Source organism: Solea senegalensis, linkage group LG14 (genome assembly GCF_019176455.1).
Source record: "Solea senegalensis isolate Sse05_10M linkage group LG14, IFAPA_SoseM_1, whole genome shotgun sequence".
Taxonomy (NCBI): Eukaryota; Metazoa; Chordata; class Actinopteri; order Pleuronectiformes; family Soleidae; genus Solea; species Solea senegalensis.
Genome location: NC_058034.1, coordinates 10,008,741 through 10,027,676, shown reverse-complemented (window position 1 = coordinate 10,027,676; position 18,936 = coordinate 10,008,741). Strand labels below are relative to the sequence as shown.

Here is an 18,936-nt window from a genome sequence, read left to right as displayed (position 1 = left end):
GGAGCAACAGAAAATTAGCCCACACTCATCAGCTACCTCAAATAAGCCATAGACACGGTTGCTTAGCTAGGTAATTGTTGCATGGGTGACACATGTAAACAAAGCAACAAAAGCACACGGGATAAATTAGGAAAAGATCACCAATGCTGCTTTTGTAGATGATAAATGCTAACTAAGCTTTTATAGTACACAGTCGTACAAAGGCTATCAATTCTAAAAAGAAAAACTCCAGTAGGTGCATGCTCTGGTGTAGACATCTCATATCTTGGAACTATGGCCACATAAAATCAATTATATTTGTGTAGTGCCAAATCACCCTGCAACCCTCACATGGAGGATAAAGCGGTAGAGGTTGAGTGAATGAGTGCCAAATCATAAAATAGAGTCTCAAGGCACTTTCCATAATAAGGCCAACATCTTACAATATTTTGGAGAGAAAGGGAAACCCAACAAATCACACATTGCCCTTAGTGTCGGGTGAGAGAGGAATTCCCTTTCATCAGGATCAAGAAGATCAAAAGGCCCTCTTCAAATCTGGTATCTACATCTGGGTAAATAAATCACAAATGGACTGATCGAAGAACATCTGTTTACTTGGCATTGTGCCTCTACATGTGATGACCAGAGAATGGACCTCACTTCACCACTCTATTGCAAAGACTGAAAGGGTGGAGTAAGGTGAAGCAGATTAAGTCAAGGTGTCCCAAGCATCTCGAGAATTAAACAATGTTGTTCATTGGATTCCAAATGCATCCTTAAAGTGTCTTGGGTGCATTCAGACTCAACAGTCTGTCATGCTCTCTCATTGTTCTAAGTGGGCAGACTTAATAACATAGGTAGTTTATGTGTCAGGGATAAGATTAAGGAGGTGGCACTCACCTTGTTGCCTGTTCCAGCACAGCAAATACCCAGAGCCATAGCAGCTCCACAGCGAACATGAGGGTTGTAGCTCTCTGACAATAGAGACACTACACTGGGACACTGCTCTGGGGTCCTGAAGAGAGATAGACAAAGAAATACAGAAATTAAGGACTAAAGAAAAAAAATGCAACATTAACTATAGTCATTTGATGGGACATGTTTGTTACGCCAGTCTTTGTTGTTTTCATTATCTGTATTTAGTGAGCCTCCAGCCTTAGACACAGTGATTTGCTACAGTTTTTCTTGAACATAGTCAGAGAATAAAATAGTCAGAGCAAATGGAAAAGAGAGAAAGTAAAGAATAGTGAGACAAGTTCTCTTTTGTACAAGTGCTGTTGTTGTAGTATAAAGAGATTACATCACTGAGCCAATTCAAGCTAAATCATTGACAGACTTGTAAATTCTGTAGCTCCAAGTAATTTATTTTCCCCAATGAAGTTAATTCTACAGTCTACATTTATCTTTTTAAATCTATTTAACTGAAACAGTCAAGATAACTGAATAGCACTAAAGGGGTAAAACCAAAAAGCACTTTATTGCTACACAGACATTTAACACGCCACATACAAAATATACCTAATGTAAATTTGACTATAGAGCAACATAAAAACAATATTAAGCAAGGCATAATATGACACGGTTATGTGAAATCAGGATTAAATTTAAATGAATTTTGCAGGCTGAATATAATGAGCTACTGGACTACAAAGTGAACTGCTATGGAGTACATACACCTCACAGGCACATTGAAGGTTTCTTCCCATACAATAATATTCCTCCTCCAACCAATGGTTGTTTGCACCAAAAAGAGGAGAGACCAGAAAGTGACAAATATAAACAGTGGAACGCCTGTGTTGAAGGAAATTACCTCCCAGAACTGCTGGCATGTTGCCAGCATGAAGACATTCATCTATTTTGCACAAAGTCTGACTCACAGATATGACGGTGAGGAGGGAGGAGAGTATGAGAGAGGGGACAAGACGGGAGTGAGTGTGAGCAGATCACAGCCTGTGAACAAGAGGCAACGGCTGAAAAGGAGAGAAAGGCAGACGAGCCACAACATCTGAAAGTTTTAAACCTGTGATCGCGGTCGGTGATGCAAAGCAAGACTGGGGGGTTCTTCCAACATGTGGAAGCAAAACAAATTCCACATCATGGACTGCTTCAGACAAAGACAGATTTAGGTTGTATTGCTGAAGCAGGGCATTCTCTGTCACATTCGAATTTGATGGAAATACAAATACGAGATAGAGAATGTTGAAAAAGACACGCAACTGGGTGGTAAGCTAAGATTGAAATGCATTGAGTTTTAAGCTGGACATCAGCACAGTGTTGCTTCAGTGTTACCAAAGGCTTGTTGTGGAACAGATTTAAAACATCAAAAAGGAACCTTCGGGAGCAGGTAAGAAATATTTGCAATTTATGCCATTTCACAACATTGTACTGAATTGATCCAGATAGATACTGAGAAATAAATACTACATGAAAAGGTGTGTACAAGTTTCGACTATAGCCAGTGAGACAAGTCGTGTGCTTTTCATCCCAAAAGGCTTTCAGGTCAATTTGAAACCTCAGTCTCCATTTGTAAACATTTTATAAATGAGTTTTACAGTTAATATAAACAGAAATGGAAAAAGCATGTAAGTTATTATATCCATTTATTTTCCATCTTAGCTAATTTCTTTGCCATAATGTGAAAACAAATATTTAACAATCATTAAGACCGCTTCATCTGTAAATGTAAACATTCCTCATTATGTTACCATCATTCAGACAATTTCAAGCAAATGCATAACAATGTATTTATATTCCTTTCACAGATGCATTTGTTTTTTAAAGAGGAAGCACTGAATGGCAGTGTCGACAGCCTGAAAAGTGACCTCTGGTAACATTTATCGGTGGAAATATTAACCATGTTGGATTACTGTTGGCACTGGAGTTCATAGCATTGGACCTGTTCCAAGTGGATCCTAAACTGATTCGCTGCTATTCCTTTTAATTTTGTACACTGCATGAAGGATGACACATCCTGCTCACTGATCCAGAGCTGTCCCACACTACCCTTTGCCCTTGCCTGAAGGACCCAGTGACCATGCTGGCCGAGTGTCTAACACCAGAAGGATCAGAGCCCCAACATACGCTCAGGCTGGCTGTAACCTCTGCAGCACCATGTCTCAGGCAGTCTTGGAGCCATTTGAGACAAACAACACATGGCCAAGAGAAGAATCTGAGGTTCAGTTGAAATGGGCTGCCTTGCTAATTGTCATGGTCATCATCCCCACGATTGGTGGCAACATCTTGGTCATTCTTGCTGTGTCCCTTGAGAGGAAGCTGCAGAATGCCACCAACTATTTCCTGATGTCACTTGCTGTTGCTGATCTGCTAGTGGGTCTCCTCGTAATGCCCATTGCCTTTGTCACTGTCCTTTACAGTAAGTTTGGTGATCTTGTGTTTAAGAATCTGATATTATCTATGAAAGAAAAAGCCCAGATCCATTCCTGACTAAATGTAAAATCCACAGAAGAGTGACTGGTGTACCCCAGTCCCGATAAAAGACCTAAGAAAAACAGTAAACCACTCATTTGGGATACGGACATAACCAACTGAAGACATTCAACAATTTTCCATTTCACTGGAATAGCACATATCCTTCGTTTCCTTAAATAAATCTACCAAGGAAAACAAGCCAGCATATTTACAGGCAGCAAAGGAGGATGAAAATAGTTTGCGAGCACCATGCGATACAATCGCTACCATGTCTAAACAAATTAGTTAGATGAAATGCAAGAGATGGTGGGGAAAAAACATCCTTCCTCTTGCAGCTGCACAGCTTTGAATTAACAACTAAATGTGGGACAGTATTACTGGGAGAAAAACATACAATAACCATTTTCAAATTAGTTTCAGTGCTATTTAAGTACTCCTGGATAGGAAATTATTTACATTCCCATAGTCTGTGTTTATGTGCCAATACAAAAACAGACTTATAACATAGCATATTGTATATTGTCTGGTAACTCAAACTGAGTACAATGAACTGCATCATAATTACAGTGTAATATACAGTATATTCAGATAAAAGCAGGAGATGTAACATGAAGTTATTTGTAGTTATTTGTAAAAAGTAAAGATGTATTTATTTATTTTAAATGAATGTGCTCTCTTACAGATACTGGAATACACAGATATCAAAGATGGTGAAATTTCAACAATAATTTATAATTTGGTTTTCTTCATTTAAGAAAAAAAAGAAAATTTGACAGAGGTTAACCAAAGAATATCACTGCTCTACAGCATATAACTTCCCAAGAAAAGGTATACAATGTTAATACTTTGCTCATTGTAATCCTTAAATCTAGAGACAAATATGACAGGATGACAGGCATCAATTAAATGTATGCAGACAGGTTCAAGATCTGATCTAATCCATTTAAATCTCAGCTGTGAAAATATTGCACATGGTGACAAGTGGTAGGTATACAGTATTGCATCACAATATATTAAACAACCAACATAGTCAAAGGTTTCACATTTACTAACATTTACCAGCAATTCAATACACACTTTCCCTGAGCTCTCTACTCACTTTTTTTATCAAAAGAGATTTAGGTCTGAGGATTTTAGTGTGATGCAACACATAAAAGATGTTCCTTTCAAGTGAAACTTGATAAAACCTATCTGGAGAGTCTTCTTTGATAAGAGAATATGTCAAATAGGCTCACTAGAGGAAAAAAGCTATCACTCAAAAGTCCCACCAAGTAGGAAAAGAGTGGTAAAAAGGAAAATAATGTGAGGTGGCATAACAAAAGAAAATTATGCAAGTAATATTTCCCACTACAGTCTTTTGCTATGCTAATGGCTGACGGGAAAGAAGCCAGAATAATCACCTGCCAATTCTATGCCTGGAACAAAAAATAAACACTACCGTTGAACAGCCATCAGCACATTTACATAAAGAGCTTTTAACTCCATAAACAGTCAGTGAACCCTCCTTTTTCCAGTAAATTCATTCCTCAAAGAGATAAACAAACACCACATTTTTTGCAAGGGTACTACTGATATCTTGCCATTACAGTACACCTCCCAAAACCACCATGTATTATTTTTTAATTCCAAGAGGGTTATATATTGCAATCTTTATTACTGGGTGTGCATTTGTTATCTGTGGAACAAGATCTAAAAAGAACAAAAAGACAGTAGTTAAAAATATCTTTCTGAATTAATTTCTTTTCATCTTTTCTTTAGACTCTGGCTGGCCTCTACCGGAATTCCTGTGCCCCATTTGGCTCTTCCTTGATGTGCTGTTTTCTACTGCGTCCATCATGCACCTATGCGCCATTTCACTGGATCGCTACATAGCAATCAAGAAGCCAATCCAGCACAGCCAGTACAAATCCAGAGCCAAAGCGATGGTGAAGATAGCACTGGTGTGGCTCATATCCATTTGTAAGCGCATCATTAAGATTTTCTCACCATATACTCCAGAGAGCTTTGTGGCAGGCCTACCTATTTAGTTATTTCTCAGTAATATTGTTGGAAACATTAAATACTCAGCAACACAGGGTAAACAAATGGAAGGGTCATCAATCACACCATGGTTAAGTTTTGGGTATTAATGGACTGTATCCAAAGGTCTAAAACACAAACAAAAAAACCTAACCCTATGTTACCGACTACCTGTCAACTTTACTAAAGACCATATCTCTTTAATTTATTTTGAAAACAAAGAGATCCTGCAAACAGAACGTGCCTTGTTAATTTTAACACTAATTTAACTGAACATGTTTTTAGATCTTTGCTACCATCATCCTGATGGAACTGAAAAATTCTACAAGATTTTTTTGTGTGATGAAAAACACTACTGTAACTGGTGTTGAAAATATAAAAAGCAATATAATGCAACCGTTATTAGGTCAATTGCAGTTTGTCTAGTGACATTTATGAATAGTAACAGTTGTTGTAATTTTCCAGGTATTGCAATCCCGATTCCAATTAAGGGGCTTAAGAACTACCATCTTCCCAACAACATCACCTTCAACAGTAACCACACCTGCCTGCTGAAAACCGACACCTTTAGGGAGTTCATCATGTTTGGCTCTTTGGCAGCATTCTTCATCCCTTTGACCATTATGATGGTCATCTACCTGCTTACTGTCCAGGTTCTGCGCAAAAAGGTTTATTTGCTCAGGTCAAAGGTGACTCAGCGCTTGAGCCAACCAACTGTCCTCACAGTTTTTCAAAAGGAACAGGTTGCGACTTCAACTCAGGTTGAGCAACTGAACACACTAGATAGCAGATTCCCCAGGATGCAAGAAAAATCCGATGCAGCCACAGCAAACTTTCCTACAGAAGGTGAAATTAGCTTTCGCCGAATGTCAACAATGGGAAAAAAGTCAATGCAGAATCTGAGCAATGAGCAGCGTGCCTCGAAGGTGCTAGGCATTGTCTTCCTTCTGTTTGTTGTAATGTGGTGTCCCTTCTTCATTACTAATGTCACCTCTGTGCTATGCACTAGCTGTGATGTTGACGTAATTGGCCGCCTAATGGAAATATTTGTTTGGGTAGGATATGTGTCATCCGGTATCAACCCATTGGTCTACACTTTATTTAACAAAACTTTCAGGGAGGCATTCACACGTTACATCACTTGTAATTACAAAAGCTCTACTAGTCGTGGGCCAGGAATGCACCCAAGGGCCTCAATTACAGAACGGACCCTCACAAGGATATCATTCAAGTCTTCCATGGCAGAAAACTCTAAACTATTCATGAAGCGGGGGATGAAGAATGGAATTGGAACAGTGAACTATCAAAGTCCAATAAGATGCAGACAAGGCCCTGTACAATCATCCAGTGGTGTTTTGTTGGATACAATGCTTTTGACTGAAAATGAAGGTGGCAAAGTAGAGGAGCATGTTAGCTGTGTGTAGAGTGGTTTGGAAAATGTGAAAATAAAAAAAAAAGTAGCACTTGAAATGGATCAAATTTGTAACTACATTTAAATGACAATATGCACCAAGCACCAAAACTCAAAATTGGAGGCTGCTGCTGTTCAACTTGAGCAACAAATCATCCGAGGCCAGAAGTGCACTCTCTCCATACGGCAACAAAATCTAATCTGTTGGATGTTTGCTGATATTTGTTTATGTTAGTATGTTTTCTTATAACAAAAGCTAAACAGTGAAACCCTCTGAGGTATATACGAAGACTTTAACACTATGAGTCAAAGACAGCAAGAAAACTGATTGAACACACAAGCAGAGGAAATACATAAAATTAGTTAAGACCACTAGACAGAAAAATGTGAGGAATGAAGACACACTATGACAAGCTGGAAGTACTTATCTATACAGTAAATACAGTGATTTACTATATACCCCCTGCAACAGACACATGCATATAATGCATTGCACTCTTTAAGTATTAAAGTATTTGCTGGACTTTAAGTGCTCGTTTGCTCGTTTCAGCCAGATGTTTTGACATGTTAACAAGTTTCCAAATAAAAGACTGTATAAAAAGAAAGTACAAAGAACAAAATAAATGGAAACCTTTTTTTGTTTTTAAATAAAATATTGCTGTCTTGCTGAAACGGAAAGAAAACTGTTCTGTCAACCACTGTTGACAACAATAGGACACATGTCATGGAATATCTGAAATTGCTGGTGTTTTTAAAGGGACTCTATGTATCTGAATATTTGTGTGTAAATCTAAAACCCTTTTGGTGAATGGACAAGAAATAAATTTGCATATCAAAGGCAAATTCTAGAATTCCTTTATGTTAATGATAAAATAATACCTGATCTGAACATACTTTAAGCAAGAACACTACAGTCATCAAAACTAAAGGGATACTTTGCAATATTGAGGTAAGGTGAATATAGAGTTAAGGCTGCATACTATAATCATATGTATGACCCAAATATCACCCCTCCAAGCATGTTGGGGAACCTAGACAACAGGCCCCCATTCCAGCCGGTTTGTTTATCTGGGATGCAAGTACAAAAATGGCTTAGTATAGGCTAATTCTTTTTTGAAGGTGATTACATAAAACATTTAAGAATGTTATATTCCACTGACCATATACCACCTGAGATCCTACATACTGGACCTTTAAACAGCTTAAATTCAACCAAGTCAATGAAAGAAACATCTCAATAATGTGTTTGGCCAAGCCTATCTGAAAAAAAGAAGCAGGAACTATCAATTAAGTAAGAAACACTCATCTATTATGCATCTTAAAAGTGGATGTGTGGATTTAATTTAATGAACTGCTCTGGTTCAGTTTTTGTAAACAACAAACAGTTACACTACAGTATATCCAACGGCCAATCGATCACACAGAATATCACATAGCCTTTTTAGGACTTAAAAAATGTGCACCAAGATATTTGTGCACTGGTCGGCTTCTCTGTTAAACGTTGCTCTGGTGTCTGATGCTAAATCCCTCTAAACAGTCAGGGAAAAATATGTCTGTGTGTGAGAAAATGACAAGAATGTTTAGCCCATCTCTAATGCAGGATATGTTCCATGAAAACCACAAAGTCACTGCCTGTTCTAGTCAATAATGAATTGGCTTTGTTCTATTGCATCATGTTAATGTATATCTGACTAGCACTGCCAAATTAATATTAAAGGTTGATTCGGGGCACCAGAAATCCGAACAAGAAGAAATTAAGTGCCAGTACGTTAGAGGGCTGTAATGTAATTATAGAAAATAGAATGAGAACAAATTAATTATACTTGTATTAAACAGAACAATTTAAAAATCACTTCTACATGCGTCCATTTTCTGAGGCGGTGGATATAAAAATAAATAAATTATTCCTCTATCAAGTAATTATGTCTGTTTCCTACCTGAACAAGATGAAGCCGATGGATTCAACAGCAGCCCTTCTGACATCATCATTTACGTCACTCACCTTAATTGAGAATAAGCAAAACAGTCAAATAACCAAAGGGGGACAATGAGACACATCAAATCTCTCAATTAACAGCAACAATGTACATGTTCCTCCTCTGTGGCTCAAATTATGATGCACAAATACTACTATCAGACCATTTAAAAATGTGTATATGGCACCATCTATAGGACAACATGTTGTCTTGTCAAACACTTCTGCAAATGCTGCGTTTGCATATGGACAGCCGTGCTGGTCCTAACAATTGGCATCAGTTGTAACAAAGGCTTTGAGGATTTAATGACTTAAGAGCTTCAGTCACAGCTTTATGAATAATTATGGTGAACATAATTCCTGAAGCTCAGTCGTTTCAGGAAAATTTCTTACTTCAACCAGAATGTGAATGATTTAACTAAGTAAATGTATTGAACAATAGCTTCAGCTTTGTAGCCCCGGCAAACAGCATCTTCTTTACAGTCAGCATGATAATCCTGTCTTCCAATGAAAGACATAACAGGAAAACACTCACAGCGACATGTAGTAGACGTCGAATTGCCTTGTTGTTCCCAGAGCCACAGTAGGCCATTCCCACAGAGTACATTCCAGAGCGCCGCAGGATGGGATCCTGACATCAACAGTAGGAAGAAAGCAGAGCATTTGTGTTTGGATGCGTAACAGAGATCAACAAAATATAAGCCATGTCCCACATCCAGCTCTTATAGCGGAGTCTCTAGCAGAGAGTATAAAGCAACAGCCTACCATGTGGCCGAAATACACAAACAACCTGGGGTTGTACAAGTACTTACAGGACTCAAGCATGAAACATTAGAACTCCCTCAGGGCTCCAGACTAACTATTTGAATTGGTTGCACTGGTGCGCCTTACTTTTTGTTTTAGGTGCACTGGCACAAAATTTAGGTGCACTCGAATTTTAACGCCATAAGGAGACCTTTCTGGCTCCATAACTTTAATATAACGTGAATGATTTCCAAAAAAGATTACGATATTGAGAAATCCTTGTATTTGAGGGACATTGACATAAGAAAAATAAGGTGTTTCAAGTACGTTGGGTTGATGTTTAATCCGTTCTTCTTCATCAGAATAATTTCTGATTTAAATTTGGTGAAAGGCAGCTCCTCTTGATGGCGATGTTGTATGCAACATTAAATTTGATAATCATTTCTGATTCCTCAGAGGACCTGATTGCTGCTGCCTGCCGCTGAAATGCAGCTGGGAGAGGGGCAACTTTCTCCACACACCGGTCGTGTAGTGTGTTTTTTGGACATGCTCTGTTTTTTTAAAGTTTCGATAGGAAACGTTGTTGACCCACTTACAAATGCACTATTACCGGCCATACTCTGACCGCACTAATGACAGTATACACAGTGCATTATATTACGTCCTTTATCCTACCGTAACCAGGGAAACTGTTTCAACCAGTCCTGCCTAAAAGAATACGTTTTCAGCTTCTTACTCGGAGTCTCAGGGCCGGGCTCTTTCTCTGACTCGGTTGTCTCCTCTGGTTCCACGTCTGATGCCGCCGAAGGACCGGGGCTTGGCATCTCAGCAGGAACCGAGGGAATGGCAGTAGGGTTGGTTGTCGGCTTAGATTGTTTAGTGAAAAAACTTTCAATACTTCTGCCCCTCTTCATTTAGCCTAGTTTTGTCTCTTTTCCCTTCCGCTGCCGTGGCGCTCAGGTCACTGCGCCGCTCGTATTTTTTATTTTTTTTTTAATGTTTTGCCGCTCGTAAATTTTAAATACACACAACGGAGAGCAGTGACCACAGCCAATCTGAGGCAAAGTTCCGCCCAAACTCTGTCTCTTATTGGTTTAGACCAAGATAATTATCTACCATGATTGTCAGTTGAGTCACAGGAGAACACAGAGAGATGATGTGCTTGCAAAGTACATTTATATTTTTTAGATGCGACCTCGAAAAATCCTTAGGTGCACTCTTAAAATTTTTGGTCGCACTCTGGAGCCCTGTCCCTACTGTAAGGTTCACTGAGTGCAAAGAAAGATGGTTTAAATATCCTCCCAATCTTTTCTTTTAAAGTCATTCATTCTTATAACATTTCCAAGTTATACATGTAACAATGTATAACTTGCAAAGTGCCACAAATATAATAAGTATTCATTGCTGTTAGAAGGTAAAATGACTGATCTCATTTGTACATAATTTGCTGTACTAATTTTATCTTTACCTTGTCTCTGCAGAGGCTTTCAATGAGGGCATCAGCCTCCTCCATACGTCCATACATGACCATGGCAATTCCTACTGCCAAGCCACGCAAGATCTTCTCATGCTGCGTCTCCTGAGCATAGCCTACCATGTCCTCTATGGCCTGAGCCGACTTGGAGCCCAGCATAACCAGGCCTAAAGCCAGGCCTGCAGCTTCACCTAAAAGGTTACATTGGTAATGTCAGGATTGTTAATTTTGGGTGTCCCGTTATAGACGTTTACTAGGGTACAGTACAGTACAGTACTACACTAGATTATACAGCAAGTCATATTAGAGGTAAAAGTTAAAAATTACAACTTGTCACATACTGGCACTTTAGTCTCTACATTTGCTAGACTATCCATTCTTTCAAAAATTTAATTGCAAAGTGCCTTTAAATTTTAACAAACATGACTAAAAACACTAAAAGGATAAAAATAAAATGTTTAAGTAACTGAATAGTCGGAAGTGATGCTTTTTTGTTTTTCTAGAAAGCTGAATGAGAAACAAAAAGTAGCTAGTCTGCTATTTTGATTTTCTTTTACAAGTTTTGCCAATGGCCTACACACCAGTGACAGCGTCATCCTGGTACAGGTTGGACTTGAGGAGGTCATAAACATCTTGCCTGGCTGTGCCCAATGCAGCCAAACCAAGGCCGAGGGCACCACCATGACGGACAATCTGTGCAAAAAAGGGAAAGGAAAACAATTTAAATAAATCAAAAGGGAGAAAAATCTTCCAAGTGACAAAGTGATTTTAATTTGATGCTGGTTTCTACACACAACTAGCCAAAACGTATGAGTCTAAAAAAAACAGTATTTTAGATTCTACTGATGCCCTTTTTAACACTGTACTATATAAATCGAGATTTTCAAAAACCTATGCAGAGTAGTACAATACCCAATCATTTTAAAATAATCAAATATAAAATAAATATCAAAAAACCTCACATCATTACTAGCGTTCTTGAGCTGACTGAGCAGGTAGTCAATAATGTCTCCCCCATGGTTGGCATGAATAAGTCCCAGAGCATACAAGCCTCCTCCCTCCTGGTAGGCTGAGCCGGGGGAGGTGTCTTTGGGCAAGTAGGTGGCCATTAACTGAAGAGCCTCTTTCTCATGCCCCTGAAAAACAGCATGTTATGTTCAAAATTGAAATTATACATATACATTTTTTATTTGAATTATATCATTATTTTAGTGGCATAAATGTACCTTGTGGATGACACCAAGACTTGCAGTAGCTGTGAACTTTGCCCAGTTGGTGGCTCTCGCGAGCCATTCCAGGTTTTCTCTACAAAAAACCAGGAAGTATGTTTATAAGCCTCACTATGTAATCTATAAAAGTCATAGTTCCCCGTTTTGTTCTGACAACATTTACCTGAGGAACTGGTCACTTGTTGTTCCAGTGTGCATAAAAGAGTTGGCTATTACTGTAGCGGTGTGGCACACCGAATTTCGGACTGCATCCTAGAGTGACAGAGGAAATAAAAAGTTCAGGAGGTAGCTGAAACAGCAAATTCAATCATCTGACCATGTGAATGAAAGCCTATGTTACCTTTGTGTTTTTGAGAATCATTAGATCTGTGTTGTTATTCCGGATTAGGAACTGCAGGTGCAGCTCTATGGCCATTTCCCCACTAAGGATTTTGATCATCTTGGCGTTCTGGTCTTTGGGCTCATCTTTCTACATAAAAAAACGAAAGTGAGTAAATGAAAAGTGGATAGTTGCTCTATTTGGACAAAAAAAAGACAAGCACCTGGTTAACAAAAGTGATGAAGTACAAAACAACAAAGAGCTTACTATTTCTGCTGGTTTTCCAGCAGGTGAGCTGCCAGCCTTTTCATCTGTTTCCATTGCATCACTGCTAGACAGAAAAAAATATACTTTTATGGGTGCTGAACAGCCTCATTACAAGGAACTTCCCAATTTAACATTTAAATTAGTATGCCAGATCTGTCCTAATCCTACCAGAGCCATTTTTATAACATTGAATGCTCATTTCCAGTGAACAAGAGACATAGATTGAGGGTTTTAATCTTGGTTTTAGTATTGTCCTATTATCTTCTCATGCTCACCTGTCTTTGTCAGGCGTAGGTACAGTTCCTGTGTTTGTAGAGCCAGGGACTGAAGGAATAGGTGTACCAACAGTCCGCAGGTTCTGGATGACAGAGGAAAGGAACTGCTGGCTGGCACTCTCATACAGGTCAAAGCAAATTTGATAAGCCATCAGCAGGTTGTCCTCCTTCACTAGTTTTTCAAGGATATCACTCACAGCCTGTGGATCATCCAGGAATATCAGGCACTAGACAGGAGAGGAGAGTAAAGAAAGGGTGTGATTTTATACAGCTTTTTGTTAAAGTAAATCAATATACAATCCTATCAATATTAAATAAAGCATGCAATACTAAAATTGTTGTTAGTATAACTCAGGGCTTTGTAGCTACAAAACAAGAAAAATGAATCTTTTGAATATAAGAATAGGATCACATAAATGATATCAGAGGCCTAAATACAACACATACATTGTGCAAATAACATTTCAGTTCTCTAAAAATATGTTTCCACACAATAAAAAACTGTGTAGAGATACTATTTTGTTTTGAGAAATTGAGGTTTACCTGACACACGTTGATGAAATCCGGCTTTTCCAAATTCATGTAGAGCTTCACCAACACACGTAACACCTCATTACGGAATTTCTTGTTCTGCATTAGCGACATGCAAACCTTCAGGCTGTAGGCAAGGAGCCCACTCACATCATTCTGCATCAGAAGACAAAGAAAGAGAAAGACACAATTACCATTGCGTTTCAAACAGAGGTATCGTTCTGGTTGGTCAGCATCAGTAACCAAAATCTAGACTCTGATGTGAGATACCGTACAATATTTGCACGAAATACACAATGCTTTTAGGAACACATGGAAGCCAAAAAGGTGTACTCTGCACAAATAACATATATGTCTTAGATATTATTTACAAAACATATACTAAAAGTTTTAATTGCAGTCCTGAAAATATTAAAGGGGACATATTATGCAAAACCAACGTTTTAACCATTTCAATACTTATATTTGGGACTCTGGAGGCCCTACCAGTCACCAAAGTGTGGAAAAAGAATATTCAGTCATGTTTTCGTTTATGCAGCTCGCCGCTGGCGATTAGCGGTGGCGAGGTCTCCGGAGCACAGTCTCCGGTCTGATACAGTAACATACAGCGGCAGTTTATTCAGCTCGCCCCACGCCGCTGGTGATCAGTGGTGCTGTTCCTAAGTGTTTTTAACTGATTCACAGTTGGGCAGTGTTCGGCTCGATCCTTATGTAGGACGTCTCTTCCTGTGATGGCACTCTTGCTGTTTTCTGCACACGCTGCCATGTTGATATTGTCAGACAACTAGTGAAGGGCTGTAAAGCGCTGTAAAGAGGACAAATCAGAAACCCCCTGGAAGAAGTGGGTGTGTTTGCCTGTGTCTCATTTTCATATAAAGGGACCATGCATGAAAACCGAGCGTTCTGAAAGGGGCGGGTTTAGCAGGGTTATTGAACTGCTATGATGCTTCATCCTTATGGTATTTTGACCAAGGCATGTCACAGAAATGTTCATTAGGACACCAGGGAACTATTTTAATGGGGGAAATAGGGTATAATATGTCCACTTTAAATACTCCTTTTTTCAATTTCAAAACATTTGTAGGCAGAAGATGTTTCAAACTAATCAGTTCAGCTTTTAGTGAAAATAGCTGCTCACCGATTCCAAGATGGTCTTCTCAAACATGTCAAGGCGCCTGGTCTCCAGGGCAATGCCAATGGCTTGCTTGTACTTGTGATCGTCAAGGCAACGCAAAAACATCTTGTTGACAATGCCCTCGAGGCGGGGGTCAATGCTTTTCTTCTCCTCATCCTCTGGCAGCTCTGCATTCTCAACCCGCAGCTTGGTGTAGTGGTCGATGCACTTGGCTAGCAGACACAGAAAACAAAGATCAAAATGTTTTTCCAGAATTCAGCAACACAGTCCAAACTCTCCCAGGGCAAGAAATGTGTTATTCCATTTGAACCATTTCCTTCACAATGTTAGGAGTATCGCAGTAGGGTAAATGAGGTCAAGTGCTATTGTTTGACAACTTACCAATGATGGTCTCCACATATTCTGAGTCATCTGTGACATTGAAGAGATCCCCAGCTCCAAGAGCATAGTTGAGAGACTCTTCAAAGGCTCCGAGGTGGTAGAAAACCTTAGAGGCCACCAGGGCAGCAAATTCTCTGCTTCTAAATGTCTCATCCTCATATAGGACCTCACTGTGAGTATATAAACAAATGGTTACCATGTATGGATGGAAGAGCAATATATTTAATTTACTATTAAAAGGGCATCATGCGTAGGATTTAGGTGAAACCTCTATTTGGCAAAAATAGAAAATAGAAAGAAGAAAGCTAAAAACAATTATACTGATGTTTACAATTGTACAATAACCTGACTGTAAGAATCGCAGGCCTTCTCTATGGAGGCTACAATGTTGGATCATTGTGTATTTACAAACAAAACTTTTGGCTTTTAAAAAGTGAAGGCTACCATAGGTTCTTCCACATGCTTGGAAGGAAAGGGTGAGACAAGCAAACTGCAAAATTCAACTTAATTAAAAGATGTTGATCAATCCTACACACTGCACCCTTGAGTGCACTGCATGTGTATTACCACAACTGCATAAACTACTAGAATACACATAGCACAGTTATGTCATAAAACAGTCTTGACAGAAAAGACTCAAAACTACTCAGTTATTCACTACTCTGCATCTCCAATTAGAAGTGCCCTACTATATTTTATTTGCATCTTTATTTCAATATGACCTTAAGCACTTGCCAAGCTTTGGTTAGATTTAGAGGAACATACAGACAGCATGTCATCATTGGCTAAGGTAAAACAATTTAGTTATTTGTAGTTCAATCTTACTGTAGTAGTACTTACATTTTATCCACCGATCCCGAAATCTCAGCCCAGAAGTCATTCACAATTGAGTTTAACTTGTGCAGAGCAAACTCCTGTAAATGAAACATGATCATTTAAATAATTGACTTGTCAGACTGGTTTCCATTACTTAGCATCGAAAATATATTTCCAACTATAAGAAAATCTTCATCTTTATGGAACATCATGAAATTAGTGCACTAAAACATGTGTTCTTGTAGTAATAAGTAAAAACCACACTCACAAGCAACAAAAAATGTTTTACATGACATCACATTATACCAGGTCTTACCTTGAGCTGTGGCTCCTCCTCATCAAGGAGTGAAATAACTCCAGCTAAAATTAAATAAAAATATATATAAATGATTTTGAGGTTGAATTATAGATTGCATTGAATACCAGATGAATGTATTAGTGGTGTATTGAATACAACTTCAAGCATTTATCCATTTAATAATTTCTTAGCACCTCACAATGATTGGCAAGATGGTGTGCAAATGTTAGGTTGGCACCAACCACTGGTCTTTTTCAGTCAATCAACATGCAATTACCCACATATTTATACTCCCCTGGCCAATGAAGTGAGATAAATTGGGAACACTGAGAGTTTGGCAAAAAGCTAAGTACAGATTACTTGATGTAAATATTCATTGCCTTTCCTTTGCAAAAATCGCCTAACATTAGTTATTACGCTAATTAAAACCCTTGAGGAAACAGATAAATGAGGTGAAAACAGCTCATATGTATGTCATCACTTAACCTGCAGATGTCACCCAATTAATCAAGAGAGCTAGCTGTATTCAATTATCTCATATTGATTAAATACAATATTGAAAGAAATTGACTGCCAGGTGAATTTCATTGAAGGATTTCCTTGTAAACGGTTGTCATGTTTTCACTGTTATTAATCTGAACCTCTAAACCGCAGACATATCAATAACTGATAGCAACAATAGTACTATAAGTTAATAAACATTTGCTTTATATTTTTTATGGAAACCATCAGCACTTGACAGTTAAAGCGTCTTTTCTTCCTGAATAACGTGTGTGAATTTCATATCTGTCACCGGTAAAGGGATGACTTACGGCTGCTGCTTTAGCTATGTGACTCAGCTAAATCAATGGCAGAAGGCTAAAGCAATGGCTAATACAAGAAAAACACGTTCTGCGAACTTACCGGCAGATGTTAACATGGTTGGCTATTTATTTCCTCCTCAGCCACAAAATCTCAATGCGGCGGTGGATTTTCGTGCGTTCTTTTTGTGGGAAAACAACAAGATATTATACGAGTTTTAGTCACAGTGAGTCAACCAAGCTACTGCTAACTCCTTTTTGTCTACAACCGCAGGTCCTCTACCAGAGGACCCCCGGTGTGCATGGCCTCGAAGTCGCCTGACTAAAATGACACACGGAACAAGTTTATAATACAAGACCCACGAAACTTCGGCCGTTGGACCAACCGTTATTTGCGTTACAACGTGAAAAAAACTTTCACAGCTTTTCCTCGCAATTAAAATGTTTTTCCGTAGAAATAATAACGCATATTAGTTATTAATTTTTGGTCAGGTTTTTCTGTGTACTACCAATATATGCTGTACGCACACCATATAGGTATGACTAGTTTCTAGATTCGCTATTTCTTTATTACCGGGTTTTTATTTTTTAATCAATATTGTAAAGCTTACAAAGGTTATATGTCTTACCAGCTTTTTGTTACGATTAAAATTGTCTACATGTTCCAAAGTAAAGTAAATTTAAATGGATACGATCAGACCAATGTAAATGTACTCAAGTCTGGTGCAGCTAACAACCGAAATCCCTTTTCAGTCTTTGCACGTAAGAGTGTGTTGGGTAGAAAGAAGCATTTTAAAAGACCCCTCTCTAACGTTGTTAATGATACAGGTCATAAGTGGTAATCGCCTAACCTTTACCCCCAGCAAATATTTCCAGCATATTAAGACCAGTATTTCAAAGAAGAAAGAAGGACTACATGTAATGACAAACAATTTTTCAAATTGTTGAATAGAATGATGTATTTCCTTGTTCATATTTGTACCTTTACTTGACATGCAATAGAAGTTTCAGTTATGTCAAATAGACTGGGTAAATTGCCATTATGTTTAGAATGTTGAAAAAGAACAATGATCGAATGACATCAAAGACAATGTAACAAGAAGTCTGGGGTGTTAATATATAGTTATAGAGTTGGCTATGTTGTTTAACCATTGTTGTAGAAAGAGTGTTTTATTTTTGCACAAAATGTATCTGTTGCTCCAAATAATAAATCTATGTGGAGCAAAGCTATACTTGTAAATCAGGTTCCAGGATCGTAACCTTTGCTTTTGTAATGAAGATATTTGAAGGGGAATTTTGTCAACATTATAGTTACATAACAATAAAAAATGTAAACAATCAAAAGAGGAAAATAAATAGTGGGGAATGAAACACCACAGAGCAGCTTAGATTAATGTAATGTGTTGAAGTGAAGAAATTGAGGCCACCTGCATCATGTTTGTTCATCAAAACTGATTTTTGTAAGTAATCAGTGCAAATTCTTTCAACAAAATCAAATAACATTTTATCAGCATATGATCTACATATATTGACTGAGCAGCATTATGTTAATCTGGAAATACTTTCAGCTTTAAAGAGTAAAATCCTGTCCAAAAGGATAAATCATGTAAAAGCCATTGATTGATTTTCCCTTTAGTTTTTCTCGATAATTCGGCAGACATTTTTGGTCGCTCTTTGAGCTTTATGTCTATGGCGACACTTCAGCATGACAATATTTTTATTTATAATTTATCTACGAGACTCATGGCAAGGGATATTTGGGAGCTGACCTTTCAAAACAAGGTTGGATCATCTGCCAGTTTAGTGATAATGGTGAAATGTCTTGAGGATTGCTGGATTTAATATGTTCACATG

The 18,936-nt window shown here is 38.2% G+C and overlaps 2 protein-coding genes across 3 annotated transcripts in view; one reads left to right on the top strand and one right to left on the bottom strand.

The window, feature by feature from the left end:
• psmd1 (proteasome 26S subunit, non-ATPase 1) overlaps positions 1 to 17,362 on the bottom strand; it is a 29,625-nt gene extending 12,263 nt beyond the window's left edge. The window contains exons 1-17 of one of the 2 annotated variants that reach the window (XM_044043852.1): positions 17,186 to 17,362; positions 16,301 to 16,344; positions 16,009 to 16,082; positions 15,169 to 15,338; positions 14,791 to 14,999; positions 13,665 to 13,808; positions 13,122 to 13,348; positions 12,847 to 12,907; positions 12,601 to 12,729; positions 12,424 to 12,512; positions 12,258 to 12,336; positions 11,994 to 12,167; positions 11,613 to 11,724; positions 11,026 to 11,222; positions 9,349 to 9,444; positions 8,776 to 8,840; positions 880 to 994 (exon numbers count right to left, since the gene is read on the bottom strand). In XM_044043852.1, the coding sequence (XP_043899787.1) occupies positions 880 to 994; positions 8,776 to 8,840; positions 9,349 to 9,444; positions 11,026 to 11,222; positions 11,613 to 11,724; positions 11,994 to 12,167; positions 12,258 to 12,336; positions 12,424 to 12,512; positions 12,601 to 12,729; positions 12,847 to 12,907; positions 13,122 to 13,348; positions 13,665 to 13,808; positions 14,791 to 14,999; positions 15,169 to 15,338; positions 16,009 to 16,082; positions 16,301 to 16,344; positions 17,186 to 17,201 (2,001 nt within the window). In that variant the 5' untranslated portion in view covers positions 17,202 to 17,362. Of the gene's footprint in view, positions 1 to 879; positions 995 to 8,775; positions 8,841 to 9,348; positions 9,445 to 11,025; positions 11,223 to 11,612; positions 11,725 to 11,993; positions 12,168 to 12,257; positions 12,337 to 12,423; positions 12,513 to 12,600; positions 12,730 to 12,846; positions 12,911 to 13,121; positions 13,349 to 13,664; positions 13,809 to 14,790; positions 15,000 to 15,168; positions 15,339 to 16,008; positions 16,083 to 16,300; positions 16,345 to 17,185 lie in introns of both variants that reach the window. The other variant, XM_044043851.1, reaches the window with a different exon arrangement.
• On the top strand, positions 1,884 to 8,671 carry htr2b (5-hydroxytryptamine (serotonin) receptor 2B, G protein-coupled). Its single transcript, XM_044043853.1, has 4 exons — positions 1,884 to 2,323; positions 2,742 to 3,352; positions 5,167 to 5,367; positions 5,893 to 8,671. Exons 2-4 carry the CDS (start codon positions 3,091 to 3,093, stop codon positions 6,849 to 6,851), a joined length of 1,422 nt encoding a protein of 473 aa, XP_043899788.1. The 5' UTR covers positions 1,884 to 2,323; positions 2,742 to 3,090; the 3' UTR covers positions 6,852 to 8,671.
• Positions 17,363 to 18,936: the final 1,574 nt, after the last annotated feature.

Bases quoted from the DNA above. Each gene is read 5' to 3' on its own strand.
- htr2b (XM_044043853.1), top strand. From the start codon at position 3,091: ATGTCTCAGGCAGTCTTGGAGCCATTTGAGACAAACAACACATGGCCA. The intron at 3,353-5,166 runs GTAAGTTTGGTG...TCTTTTCTTTAG, and splicing joins CTTTGTCACTGTCCTTTACA to ACTCTGGCTGGCCTCTACCG. The intron at 5,368-5,892 runs GTAAGCGCATCA...GTAATTTTCCAG, and splicing joins GGTGTGGCTCATATCCATTT to GTATTGCAATCCCGATTCCA.